Source organism: Bombyx mandarina, chromosome 09 (assembly GCF_030267445.1).
Source record: "Bombyx mandarina strain Sakado chromosome 09, ASM3026744v2".
NCBI lineage: Eukaryota > Metazoa > Arthropoda > Insecta > Lepidoptera > Bombycidae > Bombyx > Bombyx mandarina.
The window spans coordinates 12,677,692-12,702,529 of NC_143216.1; the positions used below are offsets into that span (position 1 = coordinate 12,677,692).

A 24,838-nucleotide genomic window follows, 5' to 3' on the forward strand; every position below is an offset into this window, starting at 1 on the left:
TTTTATTTTATTTTTATTACGCAACATTCATTGTCTTTGAATTACATATATTATTCATACAAACATGTACGCCTATAACTAATATACAATTTCGAGATACGTTCCTTTTATACATATAATAATTAGTTTCACAAATAAAACTGATATCCATTACGACATTGTGATGCGACCATAGATAATGTTGAATTCATCAAGAAAAAAAATTGTCTATGACATATTCTTTGTCTATGGTGTATTTGCAGGAACCGAGTCGCTTTATTTAAATAAGGAAAAACACAAAACTAAGTTTTAAATAGGTTATCACTTGAACTAATACTTAGGACAAATGCCGATTTTCGTCTTCTGTGAAGCTTTGTCATTATTCCAATTGACTGTAATAAAGAAAGAAATAATTTTATTAATTTATATTGCATAGACGATTGCAAAAATTAAACTCATATAAAATCGTATAATAAAAATCAAACGGAACATATTTTTTATTTATTATCGGTTATTTATTATTTATTATGTTTTAGGTTATTTAATTATTTAGGTAATGATGGATTACTAATTACTAGAGGACGTCTTGTGAACTCGTACGGGCAGATACCACCGCCTTACATATTTCAGCCGCTAAGCAGTAATACATTCCGATTTTAATGATTATACACTTGGAACTTAGAGACCTCATGTATCAAGGTGGGTGACAGTACTGATATATATTGGCTCCGGAAACCACTAAGTACTAGTAGCATCGTCAACTCGTTCAAACGTCTAAGCAATAAAATAAACAATATATTATTAGTTATATTATTAGGAATATTTTATATTATTTATATTATTAGGAATATTGTGTTCTTTTTTTTATAATAAATAAATATTGTATCACATAAATGGAGAGATAGCTGTAATACATACATATAAATAAACTCTTTCTTTATTATTAGTAGTTAGTGAACTCATATAGTTTATAGATTGATACCCGTATTTTTAGTCGTTCAGTGCAGTTTAACTCGACTCGACTCAACCTCCAGCGCGCGTTTTGTTATGCTTGATCGTAAAAATACCTCCACTCAAACATCCCTCGACATTTTTATTCACCGGAGTGAAGTAATTGAACTGTCAAGTCAAAGTACAGTCCGCACGCGAGCTCCGAGGATTCGGGGGCTGAGGAAGCGGGCGGGCGTGCACCGCGCCCGCCCGTCGCTTCATACCCCGCACTCTCCCAGTACTAGTGTCGACCTAAAACGTGGCGGTGGAACCCACCCGCGCGGACTCACAAGAGGTGCTACCACCAGTAAAAACAGCCTTTCGGCCGCCGGTATGTGTGCGTGTACTGACATGACCCTGACGGTGTTGGTGAAGCCGGAGCCCTGCTTCCAGCCGGTGACGACGACCGCGTTGTCCCCGGGGTGCACGAAGCCGCGCTGCCGCCCGAACCGCAGCCCGCTCTGCACGCGGTTGTCCACGTCCTTCAGCCAGTCCGACGCCGTCGGCTCTGTCCGACAACAAGCATTACCACATTACAATGCGACCTTACCACGTCCATATACAGTCGACCCGGAAACTCGCAAATATTGGAAATTTCGTATTACTTAGATGAGTGGACGAGCTCACAGTCCACCTGGTGTTAAGTGGTTACTGGAGCTTATAGAGATCTACAGCGTAAATGCGCCACCCATTTTGAGATATAAGTTCTAAGGTCTCAGTATAGTTACAACGGCTACCCCACCCCCCCAAAAATTGGTAACCGCCTGGGATTCGAACACCGGTGCATCGCTCAACACCAATGCACCGGACGTCTTATCCTTTAGGCCACGACTTCAAATAATAAAATTCTAACAAAAAACCGCGAAATTAAAACTGTAAAAGTATCTTTGATCATGTATGTCTACGACTCGCATATTATTTAGCATTACCATTCATTTGACCACGCAACAGTCCAGGTGTCTTCTCTTGGTGCTGGAGGTATTGTCGGGAGGCCGTTCCACTTTCACCAGGACGAGAGGAATTTGCTAACAGCTGCCCTAGCAGCCTACACAAGTGGCATCTGACTAATGATGAATTTATGCGTGCGACAGTTTAACAATACAAGTAAAAACATCTCGGAAAATTGTTACCCGGACAAAGGCGTATATCTCTAAACGCTGTTGCAGTTGTGAGGAATGACACAAAAGATCCCAAGGGTCACAGAGCCGAGCAATGGGATTTGCACGGCGATTAAAGAAATAATTTCTGTGCATTTCTCCAAAAAGATTGGATTGTTAAGTACTATCGGCGTCAATTTACGTCATTAGTGCCAGTTTCGGGTGTCACCTCAAACTGGGAGAATTTTTATAAAAAAAGCCTCATTTTGGGAGTCCTTGTCTGAAGGCAGCTATTTTTTTATTTTTTATTTTAAGGGATTTTAAGACCTGGTAACTAAGACCTTTAAGTCATGTCTTATTTTAGTTTATGTTCTTATTTTTATGAAAAATGATAATATGGAGTGAAATGTAATGAAATGAAGATGATTAATTTGAGCCATTAATCAACTGGGATGAAATTAAATGAAATGAGATAAGATGATATGGGATGAAATATAATCTCAGTAAAATGGTGGTCATTTACTCTGATTTTTTTCAGTGGACTTTTTGAAGGATCCCGAGAAGTTACGTCCAGCGGCTTTGTTTCATTTTCCCGCATTTGTGCACTTTCACAGATATTAAACAGTTATTAATGTTACGCCGGTAAGAGTAACGCCATCTATCGCCGAATAGTCGAACAAATATCGAAGGAACTTGTAGCACTTGGAGAGTTCGAGAAGTATAACGCCATCTATTGTCAGATAGCGGAAACACAATACTCGAAACGTGTGGAATATTCTCGATAATTCTAGCTATGCGGTATCGGCTATAAAAGCGTTGTAGAGATGGCACGCAGTCGGTCAGTAATCGGAACTACACGAAGCGAAATAGCAAACGGATCACCTGAAGCGAATTCGAGAACTTAAAGTGTTTGTTAAGTTTTTTAAGTGTTGAATGCAGTTTTTAGTTGTACTTTGGTGGAATTTTATTTATCCCTAACCCCCAGCGCGTAACAATAAGCCACCGTTATTACACATTTAAACCAGAAGAAACACTAAATAGGCAAAATAAAACAAATCACACAGCTTCAATGCTCGCGTTTCCGCCAAAAACGTCAGGCAGGTGGTGCGTACCTTGGTAGACGATGGGCAGCACGCCGCGGTAGAGGTGCACCTGCCTGGCGGTCTGCGGGTGCCTGGTGACGGCGATGATGGGGCAGCGCGGCCGGTACTTGCTGAGCAGGTGCGCCGACTTGCCGCTCGTCGTGATCACCACGATGGCCGACGCCAAGCACTTGGTGGCCGCCTCCACCGCGGCGATGGCGGCCGAGTGCGCGGGATCGATCGGCGGCTTCACCTGCGAAATCATATCTTCAAAGTTTCTGAAGTTGTCGTGGCCTAAGGGATAAGACGTCCGATGCATTCGTGTTGAGCGATACACCGGTGTTCAAATCCCAGGCGGGTACCAATTGTTCTAATGAAATACGTACTCAATAAAAGTTCACGATTGACTCCCACGGTGAAGGAATAATAACATCGTGTGATAAAAATCAAAACCGCAAAATTATAATTTGCGTAATTACTGGTGGTAGGACATCCCATGCGTCCACAGGGGTAGATACCACCACTCTGCCTATTTCTGCCGTGAAGGAGTAATGCGTTTCGGTTTGAAGGGTGGGGCAGCCGTTGTAACTATACTTGAGACCTTTTAGTAGAACTATGTCTCAAGATAGGTGGCGCATTACGTCGTAGATGTCTATAGGTTCCATAACCACTTAATATCAGGTGGGCTGTGAACTCGACAACCCATCTAAGCAATAAAAAAAAAAACTAATTTTCCTCTTTGGTTTATTCTTCCTACTATTTTCTTATAGTTATGTACAGTAACTTATAACGAAGACGATAAGAAAATAGCTTCACACCTCGGACACAAGGTCATTGAAGAGTTGCCTGTGCCAGATTACAGCTTCAGCCTCCTTGCAAATGTTGGCCATGGTGTGGACACACTCGACAGGGTAGTCGCCCTTGGCAGTCTCCCCGGAGAGCATCACGCAGTCAGCTCCGTCGAGGATGGCGTTGGCCACGTCAGAGATCTCGGCTCTGGTGGGACGGGGCTTCTTAACCATGGATTCCAGCATTTGAGTCGCACAGATCACTGGTTTTCCAACCTGGTGAAAATAAAACCATAATATTATGAACCTGAATAATTACCACTTATAATCTGTATTACCTAATCTGGTCTGATTTGCTCACTCTGTCCCTACTTGAAATCTTTGATACAGAAATGTATGTTTTGTTTACTCTATAATCGATTTATAGTAATAATGAGCATATAGAAATAATGAGACTAAGATGATATCACTCGTACAATAAAACAAATCCATAGTACTCTCTGGGATCTGCTATATTAACAACAATATAATAGACCAGCAATAGGTTATGTGGTAAGAAAAAAATTGAAAATGTTTACTGTTATACGGTGATATTTTGACGACGAAACTAGAGTATTTTAAAAAGCACCTGATTTTTATCATTATTAAAATATGAAAACTAAATCAAACCTAGTTTATCATCACAGTATTTCTTATTTTTTTATTATGGTAACAGCTATTAAAAGTAATTGACATGATGAGACTTACCCGATTGCATCTGGCGATCATGGTCTTCTGGGCGAGGAATACCTTTTCTGGAGGGATCTCGATACCCAGATCTCCACGAGCAACCATGATACCATCGGATTCCTGTAACCACGTTCATGACATTAGATTAGCACGATTAATGATTGCAAGTAGAGTTATGTACATACAGTAAAATAGTCCTTCTTAGGTCCTAGGGACCGGTGTGCTTAGTGCGAGTTTTTTAACGTTCTCGATAGCGTAAAAGTTAACTCAATTTTGTATGCAGTTGGAACAGCGCCCCTAGCGGCAAACGTAGGCAAACGTTTTTTTTTATTGCTTAGATGGGTGGACGAGCTCACAGCCCACCTGGTGTTAAGTGGTTACTTGAGCCCATAGACATCTACAACGTAAATGCGCCACCCACCTTGAGATATAAGGTCTAAGATCTCAGTATAGTTACAACGGCTGCCCCACCCTTCAAACCGAAATGCATTATTGCTTCACGGCAGAAACAGGCAGGGTGGTGGTACCTACCCGCGCGGACTCACAAGAGTTCCTACCACCAGTCCAGATCCCATTCCATACAAATATGAGCTAACTTTTACGCTATCGAGAACGTTAAAAAACTCGCACTAAGCACACTGAACTACAAACAATACTATTCTGTTGAACTCTGAATCTCTAGGTACGACTGCGCAGATGGCTTTGATTGCTGGAGTTTCCTATCCTCCAGAGACCTACTTGGAGTGCGTTGGGCTCACAACTTAAACCTCAAGAACTCTTATTAATCCATATTGCCAAACAGAGCATATTTTCCAAATTACCACTTTATTTACTGGACATTTTTCCTAAACATTCAAGAATCATGCGAAGACAGGAGGTTGAGTCTTAGTAGTCTTATTCGTCTGGGTTATGTATACCCCTCCGAGTACAGGTTTGTCTTTTAAATAAACTGGGAAGATGAAGCAGCGTCAATCTAGTCTTGGTACCTGGAAATGTTAGCATTAATGGTAACAAAAAGGGCGCCTAGATTGGTACAGAAAGGAAGAATGGAAAAAACAAGGGATTAACACAAAAGATCCTTAAAGATCGAATTATCGGGGTGTTTATCCACCTAGTCCCTTAAAACAAAACGCATTCTTTGGCTCGGCGTACCAGCTAATACCGTCTTTTCTGGCACCAGATAAGATTCAAGCAAATGTGACCCTTAATCTAAATTCCATAGGCATATAAATCTGACTTCAACCCATTAGAAAGAAATCCATTCTGAACCGGTTGATACCAAAACAGAACGATCCAGACAGACTGCAATTTCGCACACCCAGGGTCGATCTAATGCGGTAATCGAGTACATCCGTCTCATGTTATTCAGTTAAGACTGACGAATCGTTCTCGTTATTATCGAATAATCTCTCGTAACAGCAGTTCAGATGTAGGGAAAGGAAAGATAAAGAGTCCTATGACCACGACCAAACAGTCGTCTATCGCGTTTTTTTAAAGAAACCATATAGATTATTCTCTTTGGGAACTTTTTTTTTTTTTCTTAGATGGGTGGACGAGCTCACAGCCCACCTGATATTAAGTGATTACTGGAGCCCATAGACATCTACGGCGTAAATGCGCCCACCTTGAGACATAAGTTCTAAAAGGTCTCAAGTATAGTTACAACGGCTGCCCCACCCTTCAAACTGAAACGCATTACTGCTTCACGGCAGAAATAGGCGGGGTGGTGGTACCTACCCGTGCGAACTCACAAGAGGTCCTACCACCAGTATATAAGATAAGTCTATACGCACTTGTTACTTATTTCAATATAGATAATTTTTGGACTGGATAAATTATTGTTTTTGTGGATATAGACAGATGCCTGAATTTAGCTTAAGACATTTTCAAGATAAGCTCGCATATATACAAGTGCCGAACAACAACATTCGGACCGTCTGTCTACCGAGCAATATCACCCGCTCGATGGAAGATCTTCCCTTTGTCGTTAAGCCTACCAAACCTTCAGAAATTCATGTTAGTCGGAGATAAACGTCAACTTGTAGGCTCTCATTGTACCACGTTCGAAGCTATTGTACCACGTTCGAAGCTATTGTACCACGTTCGAAGCTCAAAGATAAGTTTATAGGGAATTTTAGAGTACAAAAGAATTGAGACTGAAGTATTCGCTCCAGGCTCTAGATTTTTAGTGGAAAAATATATTAAAAATAAATAGGTTAATATCAAATATTTAATTTTAATTGATATTTTGATACGGCGAAACTCTATAAATAGAACTTCAACTAGCTGGTTTAATAGCTAAATACCAAAATAGTTAGTTTATGGTGAAGTTTTGTTCAGTTCAATTCAGTTGAATCATGTGAACCCGACATTAAATACATTTAACACAGAAATCAAATTTTGCATAGCATCTGAGAACGTAGGTACTTACAGCTATAATCTCGTCTAAATTGACCATTCCCTGGTGATTTTCGATCTTGGAGATGATCTTGATGTTCTTGCCTTTTTCGCCGAGGATGCCGCGAATCTCGTGCAGCGCGGCGCCGTTGCGGATGAATGACGCGAAAATCATATCAACCTGTTTGGGATAACAACACCACATGGGACATGGAAGTTTGAACTGTTGTTATAGGCAGAGCATATTTCTTTTAAAACATATGGTCGTTGGGGTCAAAACGTTCTCTCTCGAAGGTCATTAACAGAGCCCTGAAACTGCGATACTTTAAGACAAATATTTTTTGTATGGAAACTATCGACATCTTGTAGTGGATGCCCCTAAACTTATATATTGTTAAAATTAAGGCATTTAATTATTATTGTGTAACTAAACACAGAAAATTAAAAATTAATAAATCATACAAGTCTTTATTTGTTTGTTATAGACAAATTTATTGAATTTCATCAATTTGTGGTTTATGAAAATTTACAAAATCCTTCATTAAAAATAAAATAAAGGATAGGTAATATGTTACCGCCATCTACAGGATCAATGAGAAACTAATCAAAGCGAAGCTATCTAGTGGCCGACGCCCGTAAACATTTTTGTTGAGTGCTTGAGTTGCTTATCTATAACTAATTTATGGGTATTATCTATGGTCATTAAGACGAGCCTTGAGTCGACCTCTAGATGTCACCACCCATTTAGATACATAGCATTCTGAAGTCGCGATTGCATTAGTTAGCCAAGGTTTTCATAGCTTCTGATGACTTCTATTGCGCAAAAACTTTCCACCTAAAATTCATTACAGAACCACCATTTCTCTCTATAAAATCCAAATTGGTAACACCGATTGGTAACATCCCTAGTTTCCGTCACCTAAATTCAATTCATGGTCTATTTTGAAGCCTGTCAAACAGATCTCGAATAAGAGACAAAACTATCGGGCTAGGCATAGAAACAATAATAAAATTTCCATGTCCAATTCACGTCTAATTACGTTTACAATGTAAATGTATCGATTCCATGATGTGCGACAGCAAGGTCGATACGCCGCATTACTCATCTGTGATGTAAGATGTTTGGATGTAGCTAAAGTATCGCAGACCGCATCTGCCCGTATTAATAATGATACAAAATCACAACATTGTGAAGTATTTTTTTTATTTTTTTGCTTAGATGGTTGGACGAGCCCGTAGACATCTAAAACATAAACGCGCCACCCATTTTGAGATATAAGTTCTAGGGGCCTCAGTATAGTTACAACGGCTGCCCCGCCCTTCAAACTGAAACGCATTACTACTTCACAGCAGAAATAGGCAGGGCGGTGTATCTACCCATGCGGACTCACAAGAGGTTCTACCACCAGTAATTACGCAAATTATAATTTTGCGAGTTTGGTTTTTATTACACGATGTTATTCCTTCACGGTGGAAGTCAATCGTGAATATTTATTAGGTACGTATTTCATTAGAAAAATTGGTATCCGCCTGCGGGATTCGAACATCGGTGCATCGCTAGATAAGAATGCACCGGACGTCTTATCCTCTAGGCCACGACGACTTCAAATCACTATCACTCCATATCATTATCATCTATTTATCATACACACAAACCTTCCTCTTGAAAATGCATTAAAATCAGTTGCATAGCTTAAAAGATCTAAGCGAACACACAACGGAAGCGACTTCATTTTATACTATGTAAATATTAGTAATTTCTACGTATTGTGTGTGGGTTAGACGGATTCATTTAAAAAAATTACACATTTATTTGTCCATTATTGAGTTATTTCAACAAATACCTTAACAATTTGTGTATTTAGCGATAGTACTAACACGAGTGTGGTCGGGATTCAAATTTATCAGTGTTATTTACTGAAAACTTATCTGATGTGTTATACAATGTGTTGCTATCTGATATATTAACTTCTATTACTCGCGTGCTGGTTTTATCACCCGCGATTCGGGAACCATCAAACAGTTGAATGCTGTATGCGTGAACATATTTATGGTTTAAAAATTTATAATCTTGCACTTAAATTTAGCGCGCATTGTACGACGAAGTTCAATGGAAGTTCGCAGTCAAGGACGCAATGTAACGTGTCTAAAAATATGTTTGTTTAAATATTTATTTTTCATTTTCTTTTTATTACCGTTATGGTACTAAATGACCGTCACAGCTCATGTGCATTTTGCCATGTACTTTAGTTTATAGTTTTAGAAATCACTCCAGCCCATTACTTTCATGGGATTTGTAAGTGGAGGAGGCAGTGACGGACTGACCTAAGCCTGACCCGAGCTAAGAAATATAATACTTTCGTCATCTCAACATAAAGTGGGGCTTCTTTGACGTACTACCTATCATCTTTTAAAATCCGAGACATACATTTCCTAAAAGCACGATACAAAAACAGAAAACGCGATATCACTTAAGACATTGTTTTAGAGATTTTTTCTAACGTAAAGCTTCTTTAACACTAAACATACCATAACGAGTCAAATGACCCATTTTGAACTTTGGGCATTGAAAATGGACGTATCATCTTATTGCTTTTGAACATTTGACTTCACGACTTTGACATAAGTAATATTTGTCGTATACCGTCATCTACCCGCTATGCTAGAATTAGGTACCAGTAAGTATTGGTATGATTAGTGTTAATCCACAAAAAGATTCCGCCACTTCGGAAGTATACAAATGAGCCGGCTGTTGTGCACGATCTTTTGACCATAGACAACAGTTGAGGACCAATTCTAAGTACTTACGCCTTGTTCGACGCCGAAGAGCAGGTCCGACTTGTCCTTCTCGGAGACTGCGGGTAAGTCCACGGGTATGCCGGGCAGGTTGACGCCTTTCCGGGAACCGAGCATACCTGGACAAATAAGAATGGAGTAGTCGCGGCATGATAAGGTAGAGCGGCCGGCGTATCGAGCGATGATGCTATGCCAGCGTTCGAATCCCGCAAACGGAGCTTTTTTTTTAAGAAATAATCGGTTTATGTTTGAGAACGACCTCCACGGCGAAGGAATAACATTGTGTGTTAAAATATATATTCGCAAAAAAAATGCGTCATTTCTGAGTTTCATTTAAGCCTCCAAGGGTAGAGGAACCTCCATTCTGCTTATTACAGTTGAAAGACTAGGCAGTTTTCTTTCGTGTCCCAAAAGAAGACTACATTCCTGATTTTCGATAAAACAATGGGAGCTACGATCTCATCTCCTCAAAACTGCAATTTTCAACTTTGCTTTTTCCACATCCAGAGTATTTTATTCAAACCATTTTGATTAAATGTATTTAAGTAGCAATGAAACACGTTTTTGGCCTTTATAGGCGCTTCAAATGTCTTTACCATCCAAGACTTCACCGCTGATTCGAAATGGAGTTTTCCTACTGTTCTATGTTATGCTATCTCGGCATAATCGGCAAGAAACGTTTGGTCTTTAGCAAATATTTGTACAAAGCAAAACAGAAAACTTACGAAATTTTGTGTATATGTATATAGTGTGTAGTAAGTAAAGTCCTTTACCTCCGTTTTCAATGGTACACGTAAGAGTGTCAGCGCTGACCGACTGACAGATGATAGAGATGAGGCCATCATCGATGAAGATTCGGTTTCCTGGCTTCACGACATTCGTTATGTTCTTGTAGTCCACGTAAATTGTATCAGCATTGCCTTTCTCTTGATAATCCGGATTTGTCGTCAACTTTATGGTCTCTCCCTTCTTCAGTTCGACTTCAGCTGAGCCGCCCTATTTCGAAATCGAATTCAAAATTTACATTTTTTATAACATAGCAACTAGCTAACCCGGCAGACTTCGTAGTGCCTCAATCGATAAATAAAATACCTATACTTTTGTATAAAATAAACTTAAAACAAACAAAAGGAATCCGTCCGACGGAGGACACATCAAAGGAAAAACAAAATTGTTATTTTTATTTGATTCCGAGCATTTTCATATTTTTTTCATATTTTCACATTTTTTTACCGTTTAAACCTTCTCTGGACTTCCACAAATAATTCAAGACCAAAATTAGCGAAAGCGGTCCAGCCGTTCTCGAGTTTTCGCGAGACTAACGAACAGCAATTCATTTTTATATGTTTAGATAGATAGGTTAGTTTTATTTTAAAATACCCACAATTTTGGTTGAACTGCGGTTGCGATTTTTTAGAAACAGTTCCTAAAGAAGAATCGGCAATCAACTAGCACTAGGAAACAAAGTTTATAATCGAAGCTCAGCATAAAAACGCGCAATTTTATTATGTTTATTGTCAACCCGCAATGTATCTAACGCGAAATTGGCTCAGACGCCTCCACATTACCTTGAGAACGTACATTCCGCATGTCAGTTGTTCATTAATTGTATTTCATTGCGTGTAATGCCAAAAATAATCTGAAGTTAAGTCTCTTGACATATCCTGTTAGGAGACGGTAGTTTTAACCATTATAACGAGTCAACGAAATACAAGATATGGCTAAGCTTTGGTAATAGCTATGTTAATAAATAAGTGGAACGCTGTCTATTCATATTCGCAGTTAGTTATCATTGTGCCATAAAATCAGAAATCATTCATGTTTCGCGACAGTAATAGACAAGGTATTGGAACCTACCCGAGCGGGCTCTCAATAAGCCTTATCGCCAGTAATAAGAATCACACATACACAATTACGATCGGATTCAGTTACTTAGTTACGTCGAGGAAACCGAGAAATCAACCGCTCGGTCATGCCAATAAGATAGTTATGAATTACAGAATAGAAACATATTCTCGGTATAATTAGGAATGACAAGTTCACTTTGTTACCGTTTGAATGAAATACGATTCTTTTAGTTTTTCAAACAACATTGAACACGACAAAAATAAGTCAATTTAACAATTCATCATTACGTAAAACACTGAATAGAGAAATAAAAAGGTCGATTGCAAAACATTGCAGTTTTCCAAGTCCCTTCGTTCCTGAAAATGCTTAATCCAACTTACGCCTTCCAAGAGCCCAGTTCTGATCTCAGGTCCTTTAGTGTCCAATGCGATGGCCAAAGAGAATGGTGAACCTAGTTTAGCGCTGTAACTCTTCTCAGCTTCGCGACAATTGCGAATGGTCTCTGCGTGGTACTCATGGGAACCGTGCGAGAAGTTCATCCTTGCCACGTTCATTCCCGTCTCCATCATCTTCTCTAGCACAGCTACATTACGGGATGCCGGTCCTAATAGAAAAAAGGGTTTTTTTTACCATTGCAGATAGGGATACCAGATCAGTATGCAAAGGTGTTAAATTTCATTTTTTTTTATTCATTATCTATATATTAATACGTGAAGGAAAAACTTTGTATAGCTTTTTACGAAAATTGCGCGGACGGAAGAGTATGAAAATTTCCACACTTATAGAGAATATAGAGAAGGAGTGCAGAATGTTAATATTTTTTTAAATTGTGCCACACACTACCATGTCTTTGACGCACACATGCATGCATACTAATTATTTATTGTCAATCTTTTGTTCTTGACGTCTCTGGTCAAATTGAGGATAGATTAAATATAGTTTGTCTTTATTAATATTTTTCTATAGTGTATTCTTAGCGAAATTTGTGATTATAGAAGTATAATAGTCTTTGAAAATTGAATCATAATAGTGTACAAACTTACAATTTCAATTAATTATAGTCGAATTTCGACTACTGCGGGACCACTAGTTTTCATTATTACGAAGCTTACCAATAGTACAGATTATTCCGGAGAGACGGATGTACGAAGACTTGGAGTCAATGTCGAGGCCGCACATATGCTGGAGCTGGGAGCCGACGTTGGCGACTGTGGGCTTTTCAACTGCACCCGCCTGTGTTATTTAAACTACATTTAAAAATGAACTAACAAAATCGTTTGTCTATACTAATATTATAATCTATACTAATTTTAACGACTGTCTGGTGTAGTGGTAAGTGACATGGTCACTACATAAGGGTGTCGCTAGTTCGAATCCCGCCAAGGGAAGATATTTGTATGATAAATATAAATGTCTTTTCCAGGGTTATGGATGTAGGTATATTAATATATGTATGTGTATAATAAAATCTTACATTTATTTCCGTTATCTGGTACCTGTAACACAAGTTCTTTACGAACTTATCACGGGACCAGTTAACGTGGCGTGATCGTTAGTAAATATTTATTTATTTATTTATTTATTTATTAAGAGGAAAGATTTGTTGTTTGTTTGTATTGAATAGGCTCCGAAACTACTGAATCGATTTGAAAAATTCTTTCACTTTTTCGAAGCTACACTATTCCCGAGTGACATAGGCTATAATAATAACCTTTTTTGAAAAAAAATAGGAATCCTTACTAAAATTCCAATAATGTAACCCAAGGTGTAAAAATTTTTCCTAAAATTTTCTTTACATCGCATGCCCTGCGAAAACTATTGATGATAGAATAAAATATTGTACTACGACTTTGTAGAACACATTATTATTTACAAAGAGTTTCGCGACACCATATGTCTAACTATTATAGTTATGTCGCAATAAGTGTTCTTTTATTTTAAAAAATAAAACAAACTCAAATATCGTTGAAATTTTTCTTAAAGACCCGAGCGGAGCCGGACCGAGCCGCTAGACGAATATAAACATACACAGCGCACTGGCAGATGCCGCATGATTGAGAATGTACTTAAGAGCCATACAATCATGAAGACAGATAGTAGATCGTATGGTAGAGCCCGCCGACACCGGTAAGAAACACCTTACTGTTTATTTCCGGTTGAAGGTTGGGCAGCCTTCCTTAATGACGTCATGTCGACGATACCACTCATTACAGCTCATTACATTAAGGTCTTATGGTCACGTTCTCCTCCCCTACGCTCTTTTTTTGGTGAACCTTGAATTATTAAGCGGCATGAAAAAGTGTTCCTAATTACGTTGATGAAATGTGCTCTTATTAAAGCGTATCTTTTAGGTTTTTTATGTGAGAGAATCAGACTTGAGGCTTTTAGCGTAAACGGGTCTAACAAAATTGACTGAGCAAAATTTAAGATATTGGATATTTTCCATTACGTGCTTTTTACTGAATATTTACATACAATTATCACGCATGTACGTAGGTACTTAGTCGGACATACACTTGCCAACATTATGATCTAAAAAAATTATAATCTATTATAGTTGCGAACATTTGTAGTTAGTTTCTGTACGTCATTGATTTTTTTATTTCGAGAACGCTTGATTTTCATCGAAGTTACATATTTTTTTAAATTGAATGATCACGATCTGAATTCATAAAAAAATCCGTGAGATTTGCATGACGCTATTTTCCGTGTTTCAAGACATATTTATCGGGAGCATAAGTCATAATATTAAAAGTAATACCTACTGCACTTGTTCAGCTATTAACTTGTTGGATTATAAGTTTGGTAAAAAAAAAGGCAATTTATGAAGTGGACACACCCCCTTTGCTAATTACAACTATGATTCTAAAATTTCGATATCTACACCTATATTTCTTTACAATAAGGGGCAAGTAAATAGATATTTTTTTTCTATTATATAGATAATATGTACCCGAAATAGTAAGCTTGGTTAACCACGCTATGATAGCGTTCTAACACAAACAAAAATAACTTAATTAAATAATCGATCCATTATGATAGTCGCCTAAATTTTTGTCGCTACTAGTATTAACGTTAGCACTAGCCAAAGCGAAATCAAAGTGTTCAAAGATAAAATTTAGGTCATAGCATTGATCCACTATCCAGGAAGTCGCAATCCAGTGGTAGATGCACCCGCCAAGCAACGGCCATTGAGCTTTTAAGCGCTGGGGCAGTTGTTAGTAAGCCCTCATTACCTAGACATCCCAGTGAAGCTTTTAATGCCTCTAGAGTCGACACCAGGCCTGGGCAAATGGCGGCCCGTAGAATTTTGTCTGGCCCGTGAAGCATTGTATTATTATTATTATTAAAAACACATATTAGTTTTTGTCTAACATAAATGTCGGTGGGAGCCAAAGTTTTCTCCCGGACAACCGCTCTCTTCAGCGCCTCCTATTCGAAAATATAATTATGATAATTGAACAATTACAGTACGTGTAATAGTCGCACAATTTTATTAGTTATTATACTTATTATATCACATTTTTGCATGAATAAACAAAATAACTCAAATCTAAAGCCGCCATTCTCTCCTGCGATATAGTAGAACGCAAGTTATTTTATATTAATTTTAATTTGGAGAAATATCTTTCCGCAATAAATTCGCGGAAAATTAAACGAAATAAAAGCAGGTATAGATCTACTGAGGGTGCATGCATCGTAAAACAATAAAGAAATATTGAAACTGAAACTGATGTATTTGTTTAACATATTTTTCAATTCTAAGAGTCAACTATTTTTCTCAAAAGTTATAAAAAATTCATTAATTGACATCCTTAGCAAAAACTATACTTAAAATTAGAAAAAAAAAACTGTTTGGCCCAAGGTCAAATTTTCATCTGCAATGTGGCCCGACAATCAAAATATTTGCCCACCCCTGGTCTAGACCATAAATCTTTTCGTCCCAAACAAAAGACATTCTGCACTTAATATATAAAACACATACATACATTACTAGTGGGCTGTGAATTGCTTTCTTATGAAAGCATTGATATTTAATTCAATAAAAGGGATTACTTTTTATGCTACCCCGGAGCAGATGTTAACAGATGGGGGATATTCATTGTTTGTTTCACATTAAAAAAACCCAACCAACCTATACAAGATTTGTTCTTCATATTTCTTCCTTTATACTGAATTACTAATGCATTTATTTAAGAACTTTTTTTAACGCTGGGGAATCCTTTTAAAGCAATTATTAAATTATTTAAGACCTGTTACCTACACTAGTATTTTACTTTTTACTTCTTTGCTATATTCTAGTGGATTGTATGTAGTATTTTTTATTGCTTTGAAAGCGAAGAGCATTGATTCCACCTGATGTAAAGTGATCATGTAGGGGTAAAACCATGACTCTACCTATACTTTTAAAATTAAAGTTATATTTGATTTGGTATGGACATGTGATGCGTAGAGAGAAGATGCATGTGACTAGGAGATGTATGCAAATGGTAGTGCAAGGTAGAGGGGGAAGAGGTCGACCGAAGAAGACATGGATGGAGTGTGTGAATGATGATATGAGAGAGAGAGGAGTGAGTGTTGAGATGACGGCTGATAGAAGAGAATGGAAGAGAAAAATTAGCTGTGCCGACCCCACCTAGTGGGGATAAGGTGGAGAAAAAGAAGATTTGATTTGGTAAAAACCTGACCAAGCAATTATGTCATATAGATATAAACATGTACATTTTCCACCTATAATTGTGCTAGTTGGTTTCCATTAACAAATTGAGTATTTCTGTAACAAATTTAATAATAATAGATGACCACAAACATTAACTTAACTATGTGTCCTGTCTCTTGCCACATTTCTATCATTTAATATAAATAAATACCATGCTGTTTCCTGTTGTTTTACTCACTGAAATCTTTGTGGACAGTATTAGGAAAATTTTGATATTTTATAAGAGAATCAGTTCAAAGTTTTAATACAAATTGAAGAAAAATAGTGGAATTCTACAATTTTTATCATACTCACAGAACATTATAAAGAAAAAAAAAGATGAGATTAAATGCAAAATATTATTTTCTTTTGCTTAATGTTCTGTATGTAATGTAATTTAGTTGTAAATGCTTCCCATTGGAGGTCTTTGTAGCTAGCTGAATATAGTTTATTTATTCCATGGGCAATGGCTTTTAATAACAAACTGCACACATATTTTATCACTGCAATATTTTAACATGATAACACATCATGTTATATCTGCCTATTATGCAAAATGTAAATATCTTCTATCATTGAGCCAGTCTTTATCCTTCTGTTTAATTTGGTTTTTCTTGGTGAAACTTGGTGAATACTTAGTCAGTAAATTTTTTTAAATTAAATTATAAGAGTAAATATTTCAACAAAATTTCGAATTCAATAAAAATTATGTAACATGTATTTAAATACTTCTTAATCATAAAAATGGAAAAGTTAAACATCAGATATTTAAAAATTAAATAAGTGATGAAAACGTTTTAATCACATTATTGGTAAAACCGAATGCTTCACACTATTTCCAATATACTGCTTTTAAATCACACAGATTGACTCACAAAACACTAGTCTAATTTTCCGAAATCAGCACAAATATTTAAACTTAAGTTTTTATATTGAAGAATCAGGATTAAAATTATCAAAGCACAATATAAAATATTCAAGAAGTTCCACAAAACCAACCGGCGCCGAAAATCCGTCAAGGTGACAACGTAAATGCAGCAAAATCGAAATAGATCGCGTACATAATAACAGTATAATAATACACGGAAAAAATTACCTCGATTTCGCCATCGTGAATAGTAGGGTAAACCATTTTTAATGGATTATAGTGAAGATATTTGTCTGTGAGCTCTCGGTTACGACTGACGGGCGGTTTACGTGATCTTGAACTGCCCTTCCGAGTGAAAATTGAATTCCACGTCGGGAGAGCGCGAACCGTCCTGCGTATTTCGCGTGAATACAGAAAAGCGGGCGTGCGCACAACGTTGTAGCCGTCGCCACCATGGGGTGAGTTAAATTACAAGAACTTATCACCCTGGATTTTTTTCACATGATTTTAAAAAGCAAATTTATTCATAGTTAAATTTATACGTTAATTTTGAACAGGTAACAAGGAGCAATTAACTAAGGAGTATTAACTCAACTGCGGTGTTGCGTTCCAAATTTAAACTTTTGATTAGGTGCCAATGAGGTTCAAGAAAATTTGGTTCAAGAAAGAGTCTAACTGAAAAGAATAATACGTATAGATTTAATTGATAACAGCATTAATGATCACTTAGCAATTGTATTGATTTTCGCGCAATATGTGACTTTTGACGCAAGGCGATTTATGACAGTTTTTAACTTCCGGTTTCCTTAGGAATAGGAAGTACTTCCGAAGCAGGTGTAGCCAACTTTTGCGACAAAAAGCCTTTTTCAGTCTAACATTTTGTTTGGTTTAATACGTACCTTCTACGTTTATTGTGATGTTTTAAATTTTAGAGTAAATCACGTACCTAAATTATTAACTTTTTAGATTTTAATTCAATTAAAACACATTTAAACCGCTTCAATAGAGAAGTGCTATATGAACACTCCTTATCTAATTTTCTGTTCTATTTATCTTTCAACCCTTTTTAAAATGGGTACGTAAATGAATTTCGATAACTAAAATACACATACATACATAAAATGTAAAAAATGTATATAATTTTTTTTATAATATAGGTACACAAAGTAGGTACCTACATATTTCAAACTTTTGTAAATATATTTAGGCAATGGTACGGTTTGTATGCTCACAATAATATCAAGTATGAAATCAGCTGTTGTTACATTATATGGTTGCCGATCTTCTAGGTTAGGAATTTTACTAGCAACTTAAAATCTAATTTTTTTTTAAGAATATGAATTTAAAGGAATTACTTTAAATTTTTCTTGTCTCTTACATTACATCTCGTACTTAATCTTAAAAAATACCTATTGAAACTGTAATTTAGCCAACTAAAACAACAACCGGTAAGGCCTTACCCAAAATAGGTATTTTTTCTGCTATTAGTAACTAAGCGACATATTTAATTTGCCTTTTTAACACTTTATTGTCTTTAGGTAAGCTTTTTATTAATTGAAGAAGATTTAGTATTTCCAACCTAACAACCCTTGTCTTGATATATTGATTCCAGATCCAATCTAGTTTTAATGAATTTCCAAAAAGATCTTTCACGTTATCAGCATTATGAAATTTTAATACTCACGAAAGCCATTATTATGTTCACCGATTAATTGGATTAATTTATTCTTGATATTTCACAGTATTGTTATAAGTATTAAATTTTAGGACAGACCACGCATATGATCAACACAAGGACTTTTGGAGGTCAAATCAATGTCATAGACAAGCAGAAATTGAATGCAGCCATTTTTATTCATCGTTTTTTTATCAAGCAGTCATTAAAAAAAAGGTCCAAAGAAGCAACAGGTAAAAAAGTTATGTATAAATAAGAGTATCTAATGTATAGTTGTAGGTACCTGAAAGAAAAATTCTTTCTCAGAGGTACCTAACCGTTTTTGTTGTTGTAATAAAATTAGTTAGATATTAAGTTAAAAAGATTAGACTACAGACAAAACCCCATTTGTGTTATATTTCGATCGAGTAAGATATAACACGAATTAATAACATTTTTGAAATGGGAAAAACAAAATTATGTACTTATATGATAAAATTGAATAGTTTTTTATAAATAAATTTTCTACTTACTTTGTCATTGTAAAGTTTCACAATAGCTTTCATTTTGTTTAATATTTCTTAAATTTATGATAACGCACAAAAGTATGTAATTGACACAGTTCAAATCACTCTGGATACAGTCTCAACACTCGGACGTTTATATGAAGACTGATAAAACTGTAAATTGAGACCTTAGATTCCTTATCTTCATAAGCTGTCAATAAGTTTAGTTAGACCATTACAATATTATCAGAGTACTATTTATTCATAGTAAACAAGTATTTTTATCTTACTACTACCTACTTTTTCATTTCGCTCATAAATTATCTAAACATCATTTTCATTCTACCCTAAGAAATTTATATGCTTTCCGGATTTCGCAAAAAAAAATTTAGCGAAAATTATTAATCATGAAAAATTGATTTAATGTTTTGAATCTACAAAATTATTTTATTCATCACTATCAACTGAGACTTAGTGTACACAGCTACCTGAGAGATTTTCAGAAAAAATAATTTCTCACACAAAAAATAGCGTTAAAACTACAATGAGCGCGATTATTTTCAAATTATACCTTCAGAGAACTTACCGCTGGACCAGGATTTATTCCAAATACTTCATTATATTCCTCTTTGGTATTTCTCGAGCGCTATAAAATTACCCTACTTATTCAAAGTAATGTAATGCGTATGCGTAATGTCGTTATGTTAAGTTGTTAATAACTCATTTCGATTTATCGAATATATGTAGGTACATAAAGCTAATGCTGTGATTAGTTAAAAATTATAATTAAGCAAATGTCATGGGATTTCGCTTAACGTGCTTTGGCTTAAATTTCCATGTGTCAAATAAGTTATATGCTGATGACACCATATATTTTAAATATATCAGTCGTGACGTGTTGTATTCATGGCTTTGCGCATATTAATATAAAGTGTATAGCGAGGGAAAACACGATAATGTTTCACAGAGCTTCCTGAAACTGCTATCAAAAGTTTTTTGTATAACTATGCAAGAACGTATTATCAGAAGAAAATTTTTCTTAAAAAATTACGTTAGCTCGATTCAGGTTTTCCCAAATTCCTCTGTTCTATTAGCTGCTGCGTATGCATAATCTTTACTATCAATTTCGTCCCGTCATGACCTATACAAGTGTTCGCTCATTCGGTCCGTACTAACTTAAAATCATTCCAAATTATTCAATCCCGTTTTTACAGGATAGCCGTCGGAGCTCCGTGGTTCGTCAGGAACGTCGACTTCCATGACAACCTGGACTTAGAGTCCATCAGTATCGCCAGTCGGCGTCGCTGCGCCACGTCGATAAAGCGGCACGACACGAGAACCCTCTCATCGTGGCCGCCGGTAACTACATTCCCGTTCCTGCGGACAGAATGTATAGCAGTCGACGTCGCCCCATATACCTACGTCATTTCGGATCCTCCCGATCCACTAACGGTGCTTTTAGGTACCTCAAGCACCGGTTGTCGTTCTCGTCGAACCCGTCGCTTGCGACGAAGGGCTCGACGAGTAAATTAACGCTTAGACACAGCCTACTGGGTTTCTCGCCGGATCTTCTCAGGGGTCGCCTTTCCGATCCGGCGGTAGATTGTACGAAGCACGGCTCTTGCGAACACGTACCCTGTGTTAGCAACATCATCAGGTTTGAGCTCCGTGAGCTCGCCTACTAGTTAAGGCTACGCTGACATAGCGTCTTAAGGCTATCAGCTTATGTAGGAAAAAAAACCCATCAATTTCGTACTTGAAGGGCGACAATCACTTCCTAACTGCATACTCATTTGCTTATGGAAGCAACACTGATTGAGAAACTATGCATTTAAAATGCAGCACATAGTTGTCGAGTTTAAGCATTGCTTATTGGTATCATAATTAAATTTTTCGCCAAATTAATAAAAACATCAAAGTATGATCCTATAAATAACAAAACATTATGTATAAATAATATTAACAAAAAAAAAAGGCTTTTTAAATTTTATTTATTATCTAATTCAATTTACAATGAAAATGAACGATAATAGTAATTAATATAACATTTTTTGAATATTAAAAAAAAGTCAAAATATAGCTACTGACAAGATTTTTTCACCTTTTACAAAGGTTTTGGAATGGCATCCGCAAAATAAAACAAAAAATTGGGTAATTTTACATTCGCATTCGTTATATGAATTTTTACGAAACAAGGAACATTTCAACTTTTGGAACATCATAATTTTACAACCAAATTAAGCATCTATATGAAGTATGGAAAATAACGAAAGGATAAACAAAACCATTTCAGTTTTTCTTTAAATAAAACAATAAGACAAATCATTACGTCGACCCGTTTCCTGCTCAGAAAACTTAGTTTATGTCAAAATAGTTTTAATGAGAATAAAACAATACTTAGTTATTCTTTTGTAGTTTTCCATTAAAGTAACTTTATCGTCTTCCACTCACGGATGAGTATTATAACAGGCTGCGAACCGTGAGCACTGATGATACAAACCAAACTCACATCTTGATTTAGCTTACTTTATTCCAATACAAATTTTGGTTTTTATAGTGAATTTTCAAAAACAAGAAATTAAATACATTTAACATTTATAAATTTTATATAAAAAGTAAAGCTTATTTTAATTACATTCAGCTGACAATTTACATTTGTTTTGTAATAATAATGATATAATATTTTATATTAAGCAAGAATGACAACCAGTACTATTTTCTCTGAAATGTACAAGTTCTTAGGACAGTTTATTACAAAATTAATATAATTATATAGGTAGGTATTTGACAAAGTTATCAAAGGATAATCTTGAAATTACATCAATACTTATTTTTTGAGGTTAAGTTACATGATTATTGTTTTAAATACATATTATATTTTTGTTATATTATATAACACAAATAAACTAATGTGCGTTGCATAATAAATGTTTATAAAAATTACGAAACCTTAGCATATCTTCATAAAAACGTGAGGTTGAATTTATTGATGGAAATTTGTGCTTGTCGACAACCATATTGAAATGTCTCTTTTTCGCAATATTTACTTTAAACATATCAAACACCGTAATGTATCAAGATTGTTATGTTTCCTAAGAGAATTTTCTCTTTTGATCTCTGGTTTCTTTTACATTAAACAAGATTGTTATCTTGTCTATGACTTAAGAAAGAATTTGTTTTTGAAAACGAAACGAAATGAGGTAGGTATGTAACTGGTACATACTAGATGCTGGGGCACATTTATGTTCTGCGGTTAAGTTTCCTGGAATTTATACATATTTAATGAATGTATCATAAAACATCAGAATTAATAGTAAGCCACAACCTATTAAGGCTTGTCATACATCATTCATGTTTAACAGTAGTCTAAATAATATCAGCAGTTTATAAATTGTTTTAGTAGAACTACTTACAATTCTGAATACGGCACCATTAATCAATTAGAAGTGCAAACAAAAGCTAGTTTACATTACATGTTTTTCTTATAATTTGTTACAAAATTGTTAAATAATTTAGGCCATTCATACATTTTAAAATAGAAATTAAGTAGAAAAGTACAGAATACTATTCAAATGAAGATAATGGGAATTAATGCAAATTGTACTTTATCTATTCATTTGTCGTGACATTTTTTCTTCCTTAGATGTTGTTGCCACAATGTATTCTGTATTTCATCTAATTATAATAAGTGTAGTCTGAGAGATTTAATTTTGTAAATTTTATGTGAATGCTACAATTAATATAGATATGGTAGTGGCTCAATGCAGTTGTTTATAAAGCTCTTGTATTGATAGAATTTTACCAGCTGAATGAACTAATAGCTTAATCTGTTCAGAAGAAAAGTGTGGAAGCAACATATGAAGTTTATGAAAAAAAAAATGTCAATGTTAAGTTGTCACCGGTGTAGTGTGTATTGCATTAATTTCCATTTTGTTACAGGGGTTGTTTACAAACTATTAAACATACATATTTTGTCAGTTTGTAACAAGTGTGTGAACAAAATAATATTAAATTGTCTATTTATCTAACTAATAGCATTAGCTCGCTACAATCTTAATATCACTTCAGGCAAACAATAATAGTCTGTGCCTATCTTGTCTGTTACATGTCTTTTAAGCAGCTACAATTACAATGATCATGGCGCCCAATGAAAATAGGCATTTTTAGAGATATAAAAAAAATGTATGTTTTGATAAATACTGTGAATGTTTATGCGAGGTCTTTAGACACTTTTTGCCTTATTCCAAAGGATTCCATAATAGTAATTTAGTTTTATTTTTTCAGTGAATTCGTTTCGCGATTTGGAGCCTCTAGAACGCACGAGGGAAAAAATAAGATTGCATTTTGATTGAAACAATACTTACAAAAATATGGAGGTCTTACCAAAATGTATTCAAAATGTTCTGAAATTATTGTCGAATCAAATCCACGTTAGAGTGCTCCTTCCTCGCAACCACAGTGGACATTCACGGTGAACACTGGGACACAGCATGGCTGCAACTAGCCCACTTCACTTTTCACATAAAACAGGAGATAGGGAGTTGCGGCAGATCTCATTTTCGGTTCAGCTGACAAGAGATCTTCGAATTCCTCATTCGATATGGGTTTAACAAGTTCATCGTCACATGCGAGCCAGCATGGTTCTGTTCTGGGTCTTGGGACGCAACATTCCTTAGCTGCACAGCCAGTGGGCGGGTGGCGCGGTCGGTTGAAGAGCGTTCTCATGAAAGAAGACGAGGAGGTTGTGGTGGCATCACCGCTACCTTCACGAGAGCACTTGAAGTCACAAGAACTATCGCGCGCATAAGCAACGTAATGCCCGCCTGTTAGGGTCTGACCGAGGTGCATTATCACTGCCCACAGTATATATCTGTAAAGTGCACCAGAAGTAATTAGGAACTATTATTTGGCTAACTCAAAGCAAAGTACAGTGTATCAAATAATATAAAAATTTATATGAACACATGGAGTAATAAATTTTTTAATGCCTAGATGGGTGATTGGGCTCATAGTTCACCTGGTGTTACCAGTTAGAAGTTACCAGAGTCCATAAACATCAAACATGGAAGTCATTCGTAAACACGTATCGAGTATGTATTTTATTAGAAAAATTCGTGCTTTCTGCAGGATATGTATTTTGGCACAGCCGCATCTCTCGACACGAATACGCCGGTAGTCTTATCATTTAGGCCACGATGACCTGTGTCGTCGAACGGAATAAAATCACTTGAAACACTAAAAAAAAATCTGCATAATGAAATGAACTCCATATATTAACAGGCTTTGAACTTTGTATGCAGAATTTTTACTATTTGAAGGTTTATAGGCTTTGGCAACAAGAGATGGGTCACAATGTGTTTTTATCAGTAGGCATGTTTGATTTAAACCTATTAACGAAAAAGAAA

The 24,838-nt window shown here is 36.0% G+C and overlaps 2 protein-coding genes and 1 long non-coding RNA gene across 7 annotated transcripts in view; 1 reads left to right on the plus strand and 2 right to left on the minus strand.

Moving 5' to 3' along the window:
* LOC114245260 (pyruvate kinase) lies at positions 1 to 20,108 on the minus strand. Of its 4 annotated transcripts, XM_089729934.1 has the most exons (12): positions 20,020 to 20,108; positions 19,461 to 19,644; positions 12,819 to 12,939; positions 12,087 to 12,310; positions 10,632 to 10,854; positions 9,871 to 9,977; positions 7,097 to 7,243; positions 4,684 to 4,785; positions 3,967 to 4,212; positions 3,179 to 3,401; positions 1,321 to 1,477; positions 1 to 371 (listed from the first exon to the last, which is right to left on the minus strand). In XM_089729934.1, exons 2-12 carry the CDS (start codon positions 19,491 to 19,493, stop codon positions 359 to 361), a joined length of 1,596 nt encoding a protein of 531 aa, XP_089586060.1. In that variant the 5' UTR covers positions 19,494 to 19,644; positions 20,020 to 20,108; the 3' UTR covers positions 1 to 358. The 4 variants fall into 4 exon arrangements, with proteins under 4 accessions (XP_089586060.1, XP_028033168.2, XP_028033169.2 ...); XM_028177367.2 differs by lacking the exon at positions 20,020 to 20,108 and having other exon boundaries at positions 19,461 to 19,776; XM_028177368.2 differs by lacking the exons at positions 19,461 to 19,644; positions 20,020 to 20,108 and adding an exon at positions 18,958 to 19,235.
* LOC149502362 (uncharacterized) overlaps positions 17,593 to 24,838 on the plus strand; it is a 12,803-nt gene continuing 5,557 nt past the window's right edge. Inside the window, exon 1 of the long non-coding RNA XR_016323575.1 lies at positions 17,593 to 17,731. This is a non-coding gene — a long non-coding RNA (uncharacterized LOC149502362). The remainder of the gene's footprint in view (positions 17,732 to 24,838) is intronic.
* Usp1 (ubiquitin specific protease 1) overlaps positions 21,411 to 24,838 on the minus strand; it is a 10,905-nt gene continuing 7,477 nt past the window's right edge. For both annotated transcript variants that reach the window (XM_028177364.2, XM_028177363.2), the window contains exon 10: positions 21,411 to 24,303. In XM_028177364.2, coding sequence (XP_028033165.1) covers positions 23,934 to 24,303 — 370 coding nt within the window. In that variant the 3' untranslated portion in view covers positions 21,411 to 23,933. The remainder of the gene's footprint in view (positions 24,304 to 24,838) is intronic.

Bases quoted from the DNA above. Each gene is read 5' to 3' on its own strand.
- LOC114245260 (XM_028177365.2), bottom strand. From the start codon at position 17,537: ATGGTTTACCCTACTATTCACGATGGCGAAATCGAG. The intron at 12,940-17,501 runs GTAATTTTTTCC...TAAATAACACAG, and splicing joins TTCACGATGGCGAAATCGAG to GCGGGTGCAGTTGAAAAGCC. The intron at 4,786-7,096 runs GTAAGTACCTAC...ACGTGGTTACAG, and splicing joins ATTTAGACGAGATTATAGCT to GAATCCGATGGTATCATGGT.